Below are 17,957 nucleotides of genomic sequence, written 5' to 3'. Positions count from 1 at the left end.
AAGGAGCTTTATATTTAAATTAGTGTTTTCCTATTTTGGGAATTTCTTGTACACATTTGCACATTTGTGCTTCGACATGTTGCAGACCGACCGACTGTTCGTGTCTGTTTGCTCCTTTTGATGCACAGACGCTACGAGAGCCACTCAGTTTAATGGCCCAATGAAAGGAAATAAAAACCCGGACATTTGCATCACTTTATTAAAAAAAGCCCGGACGGCCAGGACATGTCCGGGGAAAAACGGATGTTTGGTCACCCTACGCTACGCACAGCAACCTATAGTCGGTTTGTCGATTAAAAATGAACATAATCGACGAAATTCCTAATGATCAATTATCGATTAATCGACGAATCATGCCCATCCCTATCGGCCATCTGAGTGTGCTATGCATTTTTTCACTTTTATTTTGATAAATGATATCACAGTCGTCTAAAATGGGAAGAATTAGTTGTAAGATCATCTTTTTCCTGACAGAAAAGCTAAAACAATTGATGCACTGATAAAGTAATTTTAAGCAGTATGAAATTTTGAATCACCCCAAATACAACTTCGAGACAGTAAATGAAAAGGGAAACAACTATAACACATTTAAAAGTGTATTTTGCATAATAATTATTGCTTTAAACCCTGTAATCGTCAGCCCCTCTCCCCCTCTCTCTCTCTCTCCGCTCTGTCAGAGGCGGCGTGCTCCCGGCCTCGCTGCGGTTGGCACGGTAACTCGGGTTTGTTTTGCGTTGTGTAACTGCGGAGACCGGTCCTAGCTCCATCAGCCCCATTGAGGTCTGTACCCGAGAGCCTTTCCTCTCAATACAGCGCGTCTTCTATTGAAAACAACGAGCTGCAACTGTTGGCTTGAGCGCTGGGGATGAAGTCATGTGTTTTATTTGGTTGTACTCACCAGAGTTTTCTACTTGTCCGGGCCAATAGCGAAGAACTAAGAGCAATTTGTGAATGAATGTGCTGACAGCCTCATTAGATAAGCCACAATTTAGGGTTGAATGATTTTAGAAACATTGAGTAGAACTTGTAATATACACTAGTTTGGACACACCTTCTCATTCACAGTGTTTTGTTCTTTATGTTCACGGCTTTTTTTTACTAGTGTAGTCACGATTTTGATATTATACAGAACGGAATAGACTCGATATTTAATAAAATTCACACTTTGCAGAGACATCACACTGGGGGTGTTCTGCGTGTATGTGTATGGTGGAATGTTCAGCACAAAATGCACACATAAGCAAGCAAAGACAAAAAAGTTTTAAAATAGCCTGAAAATATAGTCTGATTCATCAGCCGGTTTCACTTCCTTTCACTTCGTAGAAACCGTCTGACCTCGCAGCGTTAGGATTCGTTCGCTCGACGGTAGGCAGGTACTTTTTTTTATTTAACCAATCGCTGCTATTTGGTCATGACGTATGTAATGTGCCGCTAATGGGACTAACTGGTATATTAAGCTTTTCCCAAATCCTGTAGGAAGAAGAACAATAACGTCTTTCCCCTTGATAAAATTCAACAAACATTTATTTGTTCCAGCTTTAAATCCTCGATCTCGGGAATTGTTGTCAACACTGAATGTCTGTCTCTTCGCTGATTGGCTGGTGCCCGAACTCGCACTTCTGGGGTTTTTGCGAACCGTCTATTACAGGGGTGTCAAACTCATGTTGGTCCGGGGGCCGTATCCAACCTACTTTGATCCCAAAGGGGCTGGATCAGAAAATTCATGTCATATAACCCCAAACAATAAGTTCAAATATTTGTGCAGAGAAACACAAATCTATTACAGAAATCTTTTTTAATTGATGAACAAAATATTATAATATTATGAACAACCTGAAACTGAAAAAATACAATTTCAACACAATATTTTAACATTATCTTGTTTTCAATGTTTTCTGATGAGGGTGTCACGGTCAACAGTCAAAACGATCGTCCTTTAAGAGCGTTTGGAAAGAGACAAGTCTTCATTTGTGCTGCTCTGGTGGGAGGGGCCACGTACACAGACGCTGGAGACGCTGCTGTGATAAACAGCACAGAAAATTAACAATATTTTAATAGAAAATATCATTAAAATATTTTAGTAGAAAATCAGCCGAGGGCCAGAGTAAAGGTCTTGGAGGGCCAGATCCAGCCCCCGGTCCATATCTTTGACACCCCTGGCCTAGTGTATTCTGATTTCTGACCTAGTCACTGGAGAGAAATGAAATTGAGCGGAGGCTCTAGGTGGCGCCAGCCTGTCTACTAAAAACTCACAGAAAATATAAAATGGAACACTCTTAGACTTGTTCTGATACAGCTCAAATTCATTTAAAGCTTTTCTGGAAAGGTTCAGTGTATTTTTTTAAAACACTGATACCTGCTCAAATGGATTTTGATAACTTTAGTATTGATCAGTATTTGATTTTCAATACTTTTGACAAGTAGTAGTAGATATTAAAGCCATCAAATACTGTAATGAAGATATATGGGATTATGTAGCAAAGCAAAAAACAAAACAAAAAAACGTTTCAATAAGTTTCATGATGAAGTCACCTGAAATAGTTTTCACTTTTCACTCCCCAAAGTACCAAGCAGGGTTCAAAGGAAAGGGTTGGTATGTGAAGAATCTAAAATATAAAACATATTTCACAGCCTTTTGTTTGCTACAGTTTAAATCTATTTTGATCTCTTCTGTGAGAATCTTCTATGGAAATAGTCATGCAAATAAAGACAAAAAAACCTGTGTGAAGTTGGCCCCCCATGAAACACAAACCTACACAAAATCTATGTCAATCATCTGTGCTTCGTTTGTGCTACAAAAACTTTTGTTTGTGCTATTATGGTTCGTAAGATATTAGTTATTTTCGGCCAATGACTAGGGGTGTGCAAAAATATTGAAATACCGATATATCGTATCGTTTAATTGTATAGAGGATTTTCCAAGAATGACTGTATCGATATCGTACGCCTCCTCCCGCTCCTCATACGCTTTGTTTATCGATGACTTGTAACAGCTACGCAAGTGTATGCGACATTTCGTTCGCGGATAAGCAGAGAGGAGAGAGAGAGGAGCGCGGAATTCCGTGCCCGGAAAGTGATGGGGATACGGGCAGCGGGGACAGGAGCAGGAAAGGGGTTGCGCAGAGATTCAGTGCGAATGAACTAACTACAACACGCAGCAGCAAAGCGGACTTTTCTTTGTTGAAAATTACGTTTTCAGACATAGGATATCGCTTTCATGTCCTGAAAAACGTTTGTCTAACTCTTGGAAATAAAGTACGTTTTCATAATAAGCAGAAGTTTCCTGTCCAGGAGTAATTTGGACCAGTGCGTCAGTTTTAGACCCTTCGTCTGCTTCAGTCGCGCCATCGCTGGAATGAATCTCCAAGAATCACCTTAGTTTGGCTTCGCTGCTTTTCCCCTTGTCTTCTTCTTTCAGCGACCTCAAAAACGGACTTTCTTTTGCGGCGAACTGCTCCTGATTCTTCTCTGCCATTGCAACAAACTTTGTGCGAACTGTGAGGAATATAGGTCAAAAAAGCCGCTAAGAACTGTTGCGTGTGGAGTAAACAGCGTCTGTGCGTCTTGCGTCTGTGGACTGCGTGACAGACGTACGTAAACCACGTAACGGCAGCGCGCAGGCAAGTCAGTTACGCTAGAAACGTAGGGAGATTGATTGACAGCCTGTCAGCTCACAGATAACGAGGCAATGTCGTTATCTATTGGCAAATGTTTAGCCCCACCACGTCCAGAGTCTTTTTTTTGGTCATCATAATTACAAGGCTACTGCACCTCTATAATGCTATCATTGACAACTTGAAACAAAAAAAATCCTCCATACAACCGTTAATGTGATGATACTGTATCGATATCGTGGGCTGCTGTATCGATATATCGCCAAGATAATTTTTTGGTATATTTTACCCAGTTGTTTTGCTACAGCTACAGTTTTGTTGCTTGTTCGGAGGAAGGAAACATTTGTCATTTTCACAGTTTTGATGATTAAAATATTTGTGTTTCATATGAACTTTGCACAAGAAGTGGTTTAACAAAGACTTTAGTATCACAGCCAGTTTTTATTGAACTGAACTGAATCAATTTGAAATATATTGTATCGAATCGAAAGTGCACTGTATCGTATTGGCGTTAAAACGTGCTCAAACATGGCAAACTATTACATAAATTCTTTCTGTTTTGTTTGTGCTTTGGGGTGTTAATATTTTACTTTATGCGTTAATATTTTTAAAGTTATTATTTACTTATTTCTCTGATTATGTTACGTTATTCCCGGCTGGAATTAACATGAGGTCTGCAATTTTTTGCATGGGGGGCAGGGTGACGTCATCAGCCTAAAAACTTTAATAGCACAAACAATCATTTTTGCAGCACAAAACAGCACAAACGATTGACACGATTTTGGGCCGTTTTAGAGCATTTTTTTAAGCTTCTTGAGGGCTATCTGACCCTAATTTGACCTATAAAAGAATCGTTAATATCTCTAAAATTAAAGCAGCACAAACTAAACTTTCTGCAGCACAAAACAACACAAATTATTGACACCATTTTGGATCGTTTTGGAGCATTTTGAAGCTTTTTGGAGACTGGTTGACACCAATTTGACCTTTTAAAAATATTGTTAATATCTCCAAAACTAAAACAGCATCAACTAAACTTTCTGCAGCACAAAACAACACAAACAATTGACACCATTTTGGGCTATTTTAGAGCATTTTGAATCTTCTTGGGGGCTATCTGACCCTAATTTGACCTATAAAATAATCATTAATATCTCCAAAACTAAAACAACATTAACTAAACTTTCTGCAGCACAAAACCGCACAAACGATTGACATAGTTTGTGTTTTGGTTTGCGTTTGATGAGGGACCAACTTCACGCAAATAGACAGAAAAAAATGACATAAAAAGTGTATTGTTCGTGTATCTAAAATCAAGATATTTTTTCAGTTTGTAGAGGTCTAGAAACGAGGTGACCTGGCTTTGTAAAATCAATCAGTATCAACTATTTGGGGAAAAAAAAAAAATCTATACTTGTGATTTGTGTGTCGTTTTGTGTAGCTGTGGCTGTAGTTGTATTTTTTTATGGAGTGAATGAATAAGGCTCTGTAATGAATGTGCTTTGGGCGTCTTGAAAAGCGTTACATAAATGCCATGATTCATTTACAAATTTCTCTGACAAGCATTGTGATTGCGATTACATTTGCGATTTATGTTTTAATAATGGGAGTTCACAAATTATTCATGGCCAAAAGAATTGACAAAAAGACCGAAGTGAAAAACGAACGTGAGAATCACCTTTCAGAGCAAGTTTGTACAGATCGAAACTATAAGCAGCGTGGGGAAGGTGACTTTAAAAATGTATTCCCCTACAGATTACAGATTATATACCCCAAAATGTAGTTTGTAATGTAATCCATTAAATTACTTAAGGGGAGTAATGTAATCTCAATACTTTGGATTACTTGATTTGCTGTAGAGAAGCAAAGACGAGGAAATCTTCATGTAAGATGTTTTGTCTGTTAAAAGAAAATAAAAAAGTCCTGACTTTACTGAAGCAAATTAAAAATATTATTGATAGAAAACGAGGAGACACGTCCACGCAACATGATTTAGTCCTGTTAAATCCTGATTTAGACCTGGTTTAGTCCTGGTTTTAGTCCTGGTTTTAGTTCTAGTTTAGTCCTGGTTTAATCCTGGTTTAGTCCTGGTTTTAGTCTTAGTTTAGTCCTGGTTTTAGTCCTGGTTTAGTCCTGGATTTAGTCCTGGTTTTAGACCTGGTTTGGACCTGGTTTTAGACCTGGTTTTAGTCCTGGTTTTAGTTCTAGTTTAGTCCTGGTTTAGTCCTTCTTTTAGACCTGTTTAGTCCTGCTTTTAGACCTGGTTTAGTCCTGGGTTTTAGTCCTGGTTTTAGACCTGGTTTTAGACCTGGTTTAAGACCTGGTTTTAGTCCTGGTTTTAGTCCTGGTTTTGGACCTGGTTTAGACCTGGTTTAGTCCTGGTTTTAGACCTGGTTTTAGACCTGGTTTGGACCTGGTTTAGAACAGGGTTTAGTCCTGGTTTTAGTTCTAGTTTAGTCCTGGTTTAGTCCTAGTTTAGACCTGGTTTTAGACCTGGTTTTAGTCCTGGTTTAGTGTCTGGCAATCAGTGGAATTACCGAAAAAAAAAGAAAAGAAAAAAAAAGGGATAGAGCCCGAAATGTGAAAACAGGAAAATCCCACCGTGTAATCCATTTATTCCAACAAAGTAACTGTAATCCAATTACCACTCACTGAAACAGTAACTGTAACCGAATACAGTTACTCATAATTTGTACTCTGATTACATAACTCCGGTACATGTAATCTATTACTCCCCAACACTTAGATAGTTAGACAGTCAGATGCAGAATAAGGCAGAATATTGTGTTTGTGGAAGAAATTATGGTGTTTAAAAAGATCGCAGCCTTTGTGATTTACTAATTGCGTCCATTCAAGAAGCACTTTTCATTCAGTTGAGTGTTAATCTTTCAGCCTATGACATACACTCGCAAACGAAGTCAAGGTTTAAGAAGCCATGAAGACACTGGGATATTTAGTTGTTTGCACAGAACATGTCTTTAAATAATTGCATCTATTCATTTTGACCATTCAATTTGTAATTTTGATCCAGATGTGATTAATCTTGTAACCCTAACTTACCGTATTGTTTGGGATAATAGCAACATTTGTGAATGAAAGTGCTGACAGGGCGTTTCCCTAAGCTCTCTGCCGCTCCGAACATGTGACCTTATTAACTAAAGTGCATGTTATTATATCTGCAGAAGCGGGGCTCGTGCGTCTGTGCGGCGAGCGTTGCAACATCTCTGCTCTTCATTCAGACTTAAGCAATTTGCACCTGAGCCCTGTCAACATCCACAAATTACGGTTGAGACGCACAACACCGTAAAAGCCTCTCCAAGACCACAGGCATTGTTTTTACTCTGCCTGTGAGCCAATGTTTAATAATACGAGACTCATTTGGATTAGGAGTAATGACGACGGGGCGAAAAAATGAATCAGACGAACTTTTGATCGGTGACATTTCACACAAAAAGTAGTCGGATTTCTTCCTCGAAAATCTTGCGTCTGCTCCAAACCGCACGCTTTTACTGACAGAGGATTGGCTTTAGATCAAGATCATCATTGACCATTAGACGTGACTCAACCTCGATCTTGATTCAAATGAAGAAATTACAAATATTAATGGATTTGTAATGTGATTTATAAGACGTTATTTCCTCTCCGTACTTGAAACAGCGGCCCTTGAGCAAACTAGTGAAAATACGGCATGACATTCACAGAGGAGGTTGGTATAGTGTCTTGCCCAAGGACACACCAGCAGAATTGAACAACCTTTTGATTATAAGGCAACTACCTGACTGTCGTACGCAGGCTCAGAGTGCACATTGGGGCAGCTCAGGTCTGGGGGTCTCAAGTTTTCTGTATACAGTTGTCCCTCGCTATATCGCGCTTGCACAATTTTGCATGCCTTTTTTACAGTGTATGACCGTGTTTTGTGTTCCTCCCGCTGCGTCCTGATTGGCTGAGGGACTCCTGTCTCCTGTACAGTACAGAATGTGTTCAGCTGCCAAATTTACATAAATGTTGGATCTCTAGCAGTGTGATTCTGAAGTGCTGTATGTTTGCAAGTTTTCTCCCCGACAAAACCCACAATGTCGACAAACGTTCTGCATTGCACAAAACCATTGCACAAAAAGTTGGACTTCTGGACACGCTGAAGGAAGGGAGAAGTTACGCACTGCAGCAGAGTCCTGCACCGGGTCGGGTACTCGCAAATAGTTGCTGAACCCAGGAGTTAAGAGAGAAAGCCCTGAGCCTGCGCAGCAGGGTGTCTGTAAAGTGCGATCGGGGGACGCCTGCGATTACCTCCGTGAGACGCGGAGCTGAGCCAGTCCTTTCTCCTGCTGTCACCCCCGAGCCGCATCCCGACAGTGAGTCTTGGTCCAGTCCTGGTGTAGTCCTCCTCTTCAGTCCTGGAATCAGTCCTAGGTTAGTCCTGGGTTAGTCCTGGTTTAGTCCTGGTTTAGTCCGTGGCGTAGGCAGCTCAAAAGTTTGATATAATCTCTGCTTAACGGGCAGGTGCAGGAGGGTGCTGTAGTGCATGGGTGCAGGTCTCCAAAAATGGACCCATGCAGGACTCTGCGCTGTTAGGCTCCATTACGGAATAAATTAATCTTCGGTTTGTTACATAAAGAAGGAGGAAAATAATAAAAGGACGACAGCAGCAATAAGTTTTAAGAAGGATATAAAAAGGGTTGTAACTGTCCTGTCTGAGAAAAGTGTCTAAAGTGTGTGTTGAGGGGTTTTACAGACTTAAAACAGATATAATAATTGTAAAATATAAAGTTGACGACTTCACGGATTTCACCTTTCGCTGGTTATTTTTAGAACGTAACCCCCGTGATAAACAAGGGACCACTGTAATAAGTAAAAGTGCATGTCGTGCGGAGGTGCCACTGCGTCCGGGTTCATTCCATCGGGAGTCTTTCTTTTGCTGGATGATAAATAAATAGTTATGGCTTGAACACTTTCACGTGCAGCGTTCAAAGGCGGTGACTGCAGCAGTGCGGCAGAGCTCAGGTCCTCGTGGGAGTGTGTAAACCGGTCCGACTCTGCACAGCTGGACTGGGTGCAGTCTTAGTGAAGCATTTGCCACTCTTCCAACATTACAGTTTTTTTTTTTCTTTACAGTGATTGATGACAGTTTGCACTTGGAGTTTATTTTTTCATATTAATATAATTTAAAATGGCTGGATATTAATTTTCCTGAACGTAAACAGACTTTTAATAACTAATTAATTAATGTTATTTAAAACAAATAATCTCTGAAGTCTGCTCCAAACCACATGCTTTCCCTCACAGATTGGCTGTAGACGTCTCCATTAAAAACACCCAAAGCTGATCATCATTACGCCTGAAACTCCGTCCTGATTAAAACTCAACAACTGCGCAGCCGTACTGTGAAGTGACTTTCCATTTCAGGATTCACTGAATGACATTTTGCATGACGTTATCCCACGGCTCAGTGATAGAACCGCAGTCGGTCGCCAAGTTTTGCCGACCATAAATTATGATTAATTCTAAAAGTTACTTCATCCTGACAGCCTGTTGTATCTGTTTAATTTCTCCTGAATGGGCGGCTGGTTTTCAAACAGAGGAGTGGTGCGCACAGTCAGTGAGATGTGTGCTCGTGTCTGCTGCTTTTGAGCAAAGGTGATTCATGGGCCGTGACAGGAGGCTCTGAACTCTCAATATAAAGCAAATATCAGCGGCAGATACGCACGATCAATGACGGTCAAAAATCATGAATGAAAGTCCCGTGAATGAATATGATATGAATTTACACGTTCAGAAAAGTGCACAAAAACATACACTGTATTTTATTGTGCCCCTATTACGCTACTTTCTCATCTATACTGCTGTATGATGTTGTTTTCTCATCACAAACTTGTAACATTCACACACGTTTAACACACAAACCCTGCATAAAACACTGTTCCAACTTGTGATGTCATGTGGTGACACACAGTGTTGTGAAAGTGACTTTTAAAATGTATTCCCCTACAGATTACAGATTACATACCCCAAAATATACCTTGTAACGTAATCCATTAAATTACTTAAAGTGAGTAATGTAATCTGAATACTTTGGATTACTTGATTTTCTGTAGAGAAGCAAAGACGAGGAAATCTTCACATAAAAAGTTTTGTCTGTTAAAAGAAAATAAAAAAGCCCAGACTTTACTGAACCAAATTAAAAATATTATTGATAGAAGACAAGGAGACACGGTCCATGCAGCATGATTTAGTCCTGTTAAATCCTGTTTTAGACCTGGTTTAGACCTGGTTTTAGTCCCAGTTTAGACCTGGTTTTAGTCCCAGTTTAGACCTGGTTTAGTCCTGGTTTAGTTCTGGTTATAGTCCTGGTTTAGTCCTAGTTTAGTACCAGTTTAGACCTGGTTTTAGTCCTGCTTTAGACCTGGTTTTAGACCTGGTTAGACCTGGGGAGGTATAGCCCGAAATGTGAAAACAGGAAAATATCGCCGTGTAATCCATTTATTTCAACAAAGTAACTGTAATCCAATTACCACTCACTGAAACAGTAACTGTAACTGAATACAGTTACTCATAATTTGTACTCTGATTACATAACTCTGGTACATGTAATCTGTTACTCCCCAACACTGGTGACACAGGAAGTGCTTCACTTTTTAAACTGGATACATCTTCATTAGAATAATTTGGTTGACCACAGCCCTGGAATTACCGATTTTGACTGAACTCAAGAAAAAGGAAGCTGTTAACTTGAAAACAATCACTTCATGACATCACAAGGTGAGCTTTGGAGATTTAGACACAGTAAATCAATTCCTATTCAGTTTCTATTCCTAATATGGAAGGTGGCTCCAAATTTGTCCCTAATAGTCACACGGGGTGTGAAAATGTAAGATGCATCGTTGATTGTAATAAAATGATTCCAATGCGATTCAGACGCACCATTAAGCAAAATTATATATTTAATTGAAGCCACAGCTCTGCCTGTTTATTTTCCCTGTGTCTCCCTCAGAGCAGCAGTGAAGCCAGAGACCGTGTGAGCGGAGAACTGTACAGGCCTCTGCCTCAGAGCTGTGCACTGTTCACAGTCGCCCACGAGGATCTGTCTCTGTTCAGGATTTATCTGAGGCTTTATTTTGTTCACGTTTGAGGTTTCAGGAAAAGACGCTCACATGCGAGACCGCGAGCCACAGCACTCCATCAGCTTGTAGCATAAACTTTTTTCTGAGTCCAAGACGGCTTCCGGTTACGCACTCCAAAAAGCAGCTTTAGAGCAAAACATGCAGATGACTCCACACTGACAAACTGACAGCCACTCTGTTGTAGACGTGTTATTATTTCACCAATATCTCCCACCTGCTAAACTACTCCCCGTAACAGAAAAAAACAATTGTGTTCGGTAAAAGTCTTTGCTTCATCCTGCAGCTCTGCACATTTAAAACGGAGCTACTGTAAAATGTACAGTAAAACATAAAAAATAATAATAATTAATAACTGGTCGTGAGCCCTCAGGACTCGTAATCAAAGTGAACCGTGAGATGGTCATAGATTCCCACCCCTAATAACTGCTATCCTCAGTGAGCTTCATTTGACTGGAGCTGAATGGATGACGTCACACTCATTTGGTCCACTCCTTTCTACAGTTTACGCCTGTATCACAGAAGACACAAACAGCATGTACGAGGAATGAATGTGGACGTGACTTAACACAAATTCTTGTAGGTGCAGTCCTGTGCCAGCAATTGAGGTTTTGTGTAAACCAACTTCATTTCTAGAAACACCCAGGGTAAAGTTGTCCAAAGTAGTTAAAAAAGCCAGAAGAACACAGTCCCTGTAGAGGCGTGTGGGCGAGGCTGGGGCGGGCCTGCCCTCGGGCTCTGGGCACCTGTTGAAGTCGGCCATGTTGTTGTCTGTGGCCGTGCTTCGACACATCCCTCCATCTGTGGCTCTGTGCCCAAAACATTCCCTTAACCACCGTGACGCACATGTAGCCTCTGCCAGCTCTAATAGGCCCTCTTCTCTTTTTTCACCTGGGCTCCTGCCTTTCATTTCTACCTGTGCATGTTTCACGGCTATATCTTTTATAGCTGGAGCTTTGTGTAGCTCAGGGTGTTAAAAGAAACAAGTGGTTAGTCATTACTCACTTTGGCTCAGATACGTTCTCCAGGATTTTTTTTGTCACACGATATACTTGTACTTGTACCTTTCAGCTTAGTATTTTTCATGTTTCATGATTTAGAATTACTGTAACCATGTTTATTTCATACAAAGCCCTTGTTTGCCTCCCCCCTTGTTCAAACCTAGTTTTGTTCTTGCGTAGTACAAATTTCAATACAACTCTTGCAATTCAATAAACAGTGAGTCAATCTTAATACTCTGGCAGGATTATCATGTCATACTTTCACAAATACAGGAAGAAAAAAGCTTTGTAGAGGCCTAACCACTGGCTCAGACAGCACACGGTGGAGCTCCGGTGCAGTAGCCACAAGTATTCAGAATAATTCAAAGTAACAAGAGGAGCTCAGACTGTCCTGGGAGCACAGAGGGGCTGCTGTGGGGCTCCACATTCTTTCCTTTGGGAGTTCATTTTGTCGGACTGGAGCCCACCGCAGCCTTTTCTCTTAATAAATGTTAGTTATGGTTTGAACATGTGGTCACACACAGTCTCACGCAAAACTGACAAAACAGCAGAGCAGAGCACCCAAGTGTCACGCCACAACAACACGACAACAGCACCGCTGCAATACCACAACAACACCGCTGCAACATCACAACAACGCCGCTGCAATACCGCAACAACACACAACAACAACGCTGCTCCAATACCACAACACCGCTGCAATACAACAACACCACAACAACACCAGCACTCCAACACCACAACAACATTGCTGCAATACCACAACAACGCAGCTGCAATACCACAACAACAACACCACAACAAAAACACTGCAATACCACAACAACATCGCTCCAATACCACAACAACACCACAACAACATCACTGCAATACCACAACAACATCGCTCCAATACCACAACAACATCACTGCAATACCACAACAACGCCGCTCCAATACCACAACAACGCCGCTCCAATACCACAACAACGCCGCTCCAATACCACAACAACGCCGCTCCAATACCACAACAACGCCGCTCCAATACCACAACAACATTGCTGCAATACCACAACAACACCATTCCAACACCACAACTACACTGCTCTAATACCACAACAACACCGCTCCAGCACCACAATAATACTGTTCCGACACCACAACACTACCACAACCACACCGCTCCAAGACGGCATTCAGAGCTGAACCGGTGCAGTCTGAGTGAGGCCTAACTCTGCTTTTTACAGAGATTGTGTTATTGAATTAAATGTTATGTTTATTGATAAATACTATGAAAATAACACAAAAAACTTGTATTTGTAATTTGTAATTGTATTTGATTCACTATTTTGATATGTTTTATGTATCAAAAGTGAAATCCTGGTTTAATCACCGTTTAATCACCATTTTTTTTATTAACCTATTAACATTTATTAACCTTTATTATCCAGGAAACCCCTTTTGGATTTTGAGTGCACACATACGTATTCGCATATTGATACTTGGACCTCTTTGACCTCCCCCGTGTTTGAAAAAGCGCCATAAAACGTATAAGTGTGATGTTGCGTGCCTCCTTCTCACAAACAAGTCTCAGTTTAGAGGAAAAGCCTAAGGGGATCCGCAGAAGACGTCAAACGTTTCTTAACAGCTGGTATTATAAACAATTAGGCGACCCGCTTATATAAACAAACGTGGTAAGAAAGCAGGCGCACTACACTGATCCCTCTAATCAGCAGCGCCTGGCACAGCACTCGAAAAAGTCCTTGTTAAATCAGGATTCAAATTGATCTTAAAAATTCTTCTCGTTGAAGGCGGTTTTGAACGCACCACACAGGCAGGTACATCTTCGCGGAGAGACACCAAAATTGTTTATCAAATGTTCAGTTTTATTGCGGTGTCTTCGTGTTGACGTTGTTTATTTCAAAAGTGCCCACCCAGGTTAAGTCATTTTGTTCTGTGTTTTTATTACACCCTCCGATATTGGCATTAGAAACGTTTTGTAAGCTACAATTAAATGCCGTGTAAAAAAGAATGAATAGACAAAAGACAGTGCAATGAACCAGATGTTTACGCAAACCTTTCTTGGATCTCATTGCTGACGCAGTGTTCTTTTAACATGTCTTGGTTTTGCTTAGTTTGCGTTTTAACTAGGGTTGTCAAAAGTATCGAAAATCGGATACTAATCGATGCTAAAGCTGGTATCGAAACTACAGAAGGTACTAATTTTGAGCAGGTATCGATACTGAAAAACTCAAATTCACACGTAGGGCTGAACGATTTTAAGAAAAAATTTAATTGGGATTTTTCTGTGAGATATTTTGATTTCATCCATGATTTTTTTAAATTTTTTATTTTTTTATCAAGTTTCAGTGCACATGAACATTTACAAACATCACAGAAACTTACATCATACCAGAATCCTGCACCGACGATTTGACGCTGGACCGTAAAGTCCAAATTTACGCAGACGATAAGGGCTGTGATTGGTCATCTCTCCAGACATTTCCTGTACTCCGCTTTCCTTTTTTTCAATATACACTGAGTAATAAAGTGTTTAATGCAGCTTTGCACACAATTGTTTACGTTTTACATAAACTAAACTTAAAACCACATGGCTCATTTGCATAAACTATAAACGCTGGGGAAAAAAAACAGCTCTCTACTTGTGCACTGATGCGGTTCAGCTTTTGTCGGAACTAAAGGACACGACTCAGTGGAATATGAGTGTTCTTTCTGTGACAGAAGATGTGCTGCTGATGGTGAGTCTGTTCTGTGCTTCTATCGCGTCGGAGATGGTTCACGTTAAACTTTACGCGAACGCCAGCTTTAAATCCTCGCCTCCTTGCGTTGTGGTGGTGAATGACTTTGCGGCGCATAGACCTCGACGCAGATCCACAAAGCGAAAACAAAGGCGACGGCGGCAGTGTGTGTTGAGTCAATGCAGAACTAAACTTCACCCTTAAATTGGGCTTTAGGAGCACTGCAAAAAAACATGGCTTTGATGCTCCCAAAATTGTGTTTGAGATAGCGATTTTCGGTCCAAAACAAAAAAATAAAAAAGCCACAACGGAAATGACCGCGGGACTCTATTTTAATGCAAATGCCGCAACAAATACAAACGCCACAACACATTAAAAAGAAACAGTAAAAAGTAAAGGAACGGAGAAGTAGGAAACGTAAGTAAAAGTAATTTATTGTTTTATCATTATTCGTTTCAGGTTGTAGTTCTTCTTCTTCACTTGCCGCTTGATCGGTCCGTCGGAAAATAGAGTCCCGCGATCACTTCCGTTGTGGCTTTTTAATGTGTTGTGGCTTTTTGATGTGCTGTGGCTTTTTAATGTTTTGTGGCTTTTTGTTGTGTTGTCGCATTTGTATTTGTTGCGACTAGGGATGGGCATGATTAGTCGATTAATCGATAATTGATCATTAAGAATTTCATCAATTACGTAAATTTTAATCGACAAACCAAATGCAGGTTGCTGTGTGTAGTGACCAAACAGGGTCTGTACATGTGTCTCTGCATCAGAAGGAGCGAGCAAACACAAACAGTCAGTCCGCCTGCAACGTACCGAAGTGCATATGCGTATTTAACGATGATTTGTACAAGAAATTCCACACTTTCCATTGCGTTTGAGACAAGTGTGAGTCCATGTGCACAGTGTATAAAGCAGCACATATGTGTCTGTGTCCAGTGGGAAAAAGTTTTTCCAGGTGAGAGTCGCTCAATGTGGATGACGAGGCCCCGCCCCCCTCCCCCCGTACGCTGTCCTGGTTTTGACAAACGCAAATCTGGTCACACTAACCTGTATTCACCTGAGTCATGTCTTTTAATCCGACAGAAATTGAACCACATCAGCGACACAAGAGCTGGAGTTTTATCTTCGCTTACTTTATGCAAATTAGTGATGTGGTTTTAAGTTTTGTTTCTGTGAGAGTTGAACAAAACTGAATTAAACACATTATAATGTCAAACAGGCTGATGTGGCTCTAGAGTCGTTACGGTTTATTTGTCGTAAAGTTGAATTTATTTATGCAGATTAGTGCAGATAGTATTAATAATGATGATCATTTTAATATAAAAACGTTAATGATTAATCGATAATCGATCGTTAATTCTCTCGACGATCGATTAAGAAAATTTCATTGACTGCCCATCCCTAGTTGCGACGTTTGCTTTTGTTGTGACCCCTCTCGGCTTCCGTAGTATTACGTATCAAATCTATTCCTTCGTGCTGAAATCGCGTTTGAAATTCTTGTATCGTAAAACCTATGATACGTGTAACTAAAAACTATGATGAGCATTTTCAGTACAGCAAAACAAACAAACTAAAAGTAAGACGAGACCGTTCCAGATCAGACCTGTAGTGACAGCGCTGAGGGTGAGTGACATTCTCAAATATCTGAATGAGTTTTTTGGGATTGTCCCAAGAACAATAGCTCAGTCATATTTTTGCAGTCGATCAAAATGTGTTAGAATGTGTCTGTAAATGTTTTGATTGCATTTGGGTATCACACGCAAATGTAATTGACTGTAAAATGTAAAAGTTCAGAAATATCACTTGATTAAACTAGTTTCTTTTATCTTTTTAAATTATATCAATATATTTTCCATTTGTACTATTCGTGCTCCAGGGCGTGACAATTTGGGAAAATATCTAAATGTGATTTTTTTTCTGACAAGGACTGCGATTTATGTTTGAACAATAGGATTCTGTTCAAAGTTCACTTCTCAAATGTGTCCAGAAGATAAATGAACTGACAAACTAATACAAGAATCACATTTCACAACGTGTTTGTACAGATCTAAACGACAGGGTTAGCAGGTTTTATGCACAGTTACACCAAATATTCTGTTGTTTTTGGAGGAAATTATGGCATTCCAAAAATTGCAGCCTTTGCAATTTGCTGATTACATTCATTCAAATTGTGATTTAATTCATCTCGCGGCCCTGCTCTGCTCTATTGTAAATTATGTCAGTATTGTCATGAATGGGGCCTTTCTTTGTGCGTGTGTTGCAGTTGCATCCTGTACTCGCTCAGGTTCATTAGTGCTATTGTAAACGGACTAAGACCACTTTTGCTACAGCTTGTGTTTTCAGAATGCCAGATTTTAAGATTTCCTGGAAGTTGAACAAGTATTAATAGAAAGTCTGGTTCGTTTTCGTGACATGTGTTTTTTTTTTGTTTTCAGATACATCACTGCTTTGACCGACTCGGACGAGGACGAGGAGGAGGCCGTCGCAGAGAGGAGGAGGAGGGGGGAGGAAGAGCGCCCCCCTCTGGATCCAAACGCGGCTCTGTTTGCGAAAATCGACCGACTGCACCAGGGACCGGAGTCTGACAAGAGGGAGAGTCTCGGCCTGCTCCTGCAACACAGACAACAAGTGGGTTAAAAAAAAGGCCTTACATCATCAAGATAAGGTTAGAAATCTGTGTATTATTTGTTCATTTGTTTTTCAATATAAAACCAAAAATAAGAAAACGAAAAAAAAAAAAAACAGTTTTCTTTATTATTTGTCTCCAAATCCAAAATGAAAAAACGGATAATGATTTGTTTTTTTCCAATTTTCGATTTTGTGTTTAAATGAAGAATGGAAAAAACGGATAACGGCCGTTTCCGTGACTTCCGTGACTGCGATGCCGGACTTTTGCGCTGCATACAGACTGAACCAGGACTGATCCAGGTCCGGGACCTGAGCGGGGCTGAGACCGGGACCAGAGCGGAGTCCAAGCTTTGACTCTGAGCCTCTGCAGGGTCCGAGCCTCAGCTTCAAGCTCTGGCCCTGCCCTGGGCTCTGAGCCTCCGGCCTGGTCCCGGTCTGGTCCCGGTCTGGTCTCGGTCTTAGTCCCGGTGTGGTCCTGGTCTGGTCTCGGTCTCAGTCCCGGTCTCAGTCCCGGTCTGGTCCCGGTCTGGTCCCGGTCTGGTCCCGGTCTGGTCCCGGCCTGGTCCCGGCCTGGTCTTGGCCTGGTCTTTGTCTCAGTCCCGCTCTGGTCCCGGTCTCAGTCCTGCTCTGGTCCTGGTCTCAGTCCCGGTCTGGTCCTGCTCTGGTCCTGGTCACAGTCCTGGTCCCGGTCTGGTCCCGGTCTCAGTCCCACTCTGGTCCCGGTCTCAGTCCCGCTCTGGTCCCGGTCTCAGTCCCGCTCTGGTCCCGGTCTGTCTCTCAGTCTCGGTCTGGTCCCGGTCTCAGTCCCTCAGTCTCAGTCCCGCTCTGGTCTCGGTCTGGTCTGGTCCCGGTCTGGTTTGGAGA

General features: G+C 41.2%; 1 protein-coding gene across 1 annotated transcript in view; it reads left to right on the top strand.

Annotated features, from left to right (window-relative positions):
- LOC110170133 (regulator of microtubule dynamics protein 2) overlaps nucleotides 1-17,957 on the top strand; it is a 137,054-nt gene that overhangs the window by 31,568 nt on the left and 87,529 nt on the right. The window contains exon 3 of the mRNA XM_055162587.1: nucleotides 16,901-17,093. Coding sequence (XP_055018562.1) covers nucleotides 16,901-17,093 — 193 coding nt within the window. The remainder of the gene's footprint in view (nucleotides 1-16,900; nucleotides 17,094-17,957) is intronic.

Source organism: Boleophthalmus pectinirostris, unplaced genomic scaffold, assembly GCF_026225935.1.
Source record: "Boleophthalmus pectinirostris isolate CB_2022bp ecotype Guang Dong unplaced genomic scaffold, ASM2622593v1 HiC_scaffold_5, whole genome shotgun sequence".
In the NCBI taxonomy this organism is placed as follows: Eukaryota; Metazoa; Chordata; class Actinopteri; order Gobiiformes; family Gobiidae; genus Boleophthalmus; species Boleophthalmus pectinirostris.
This window is presented reverse-complemented; position numbering and strand designations above follow the sequence as displayed.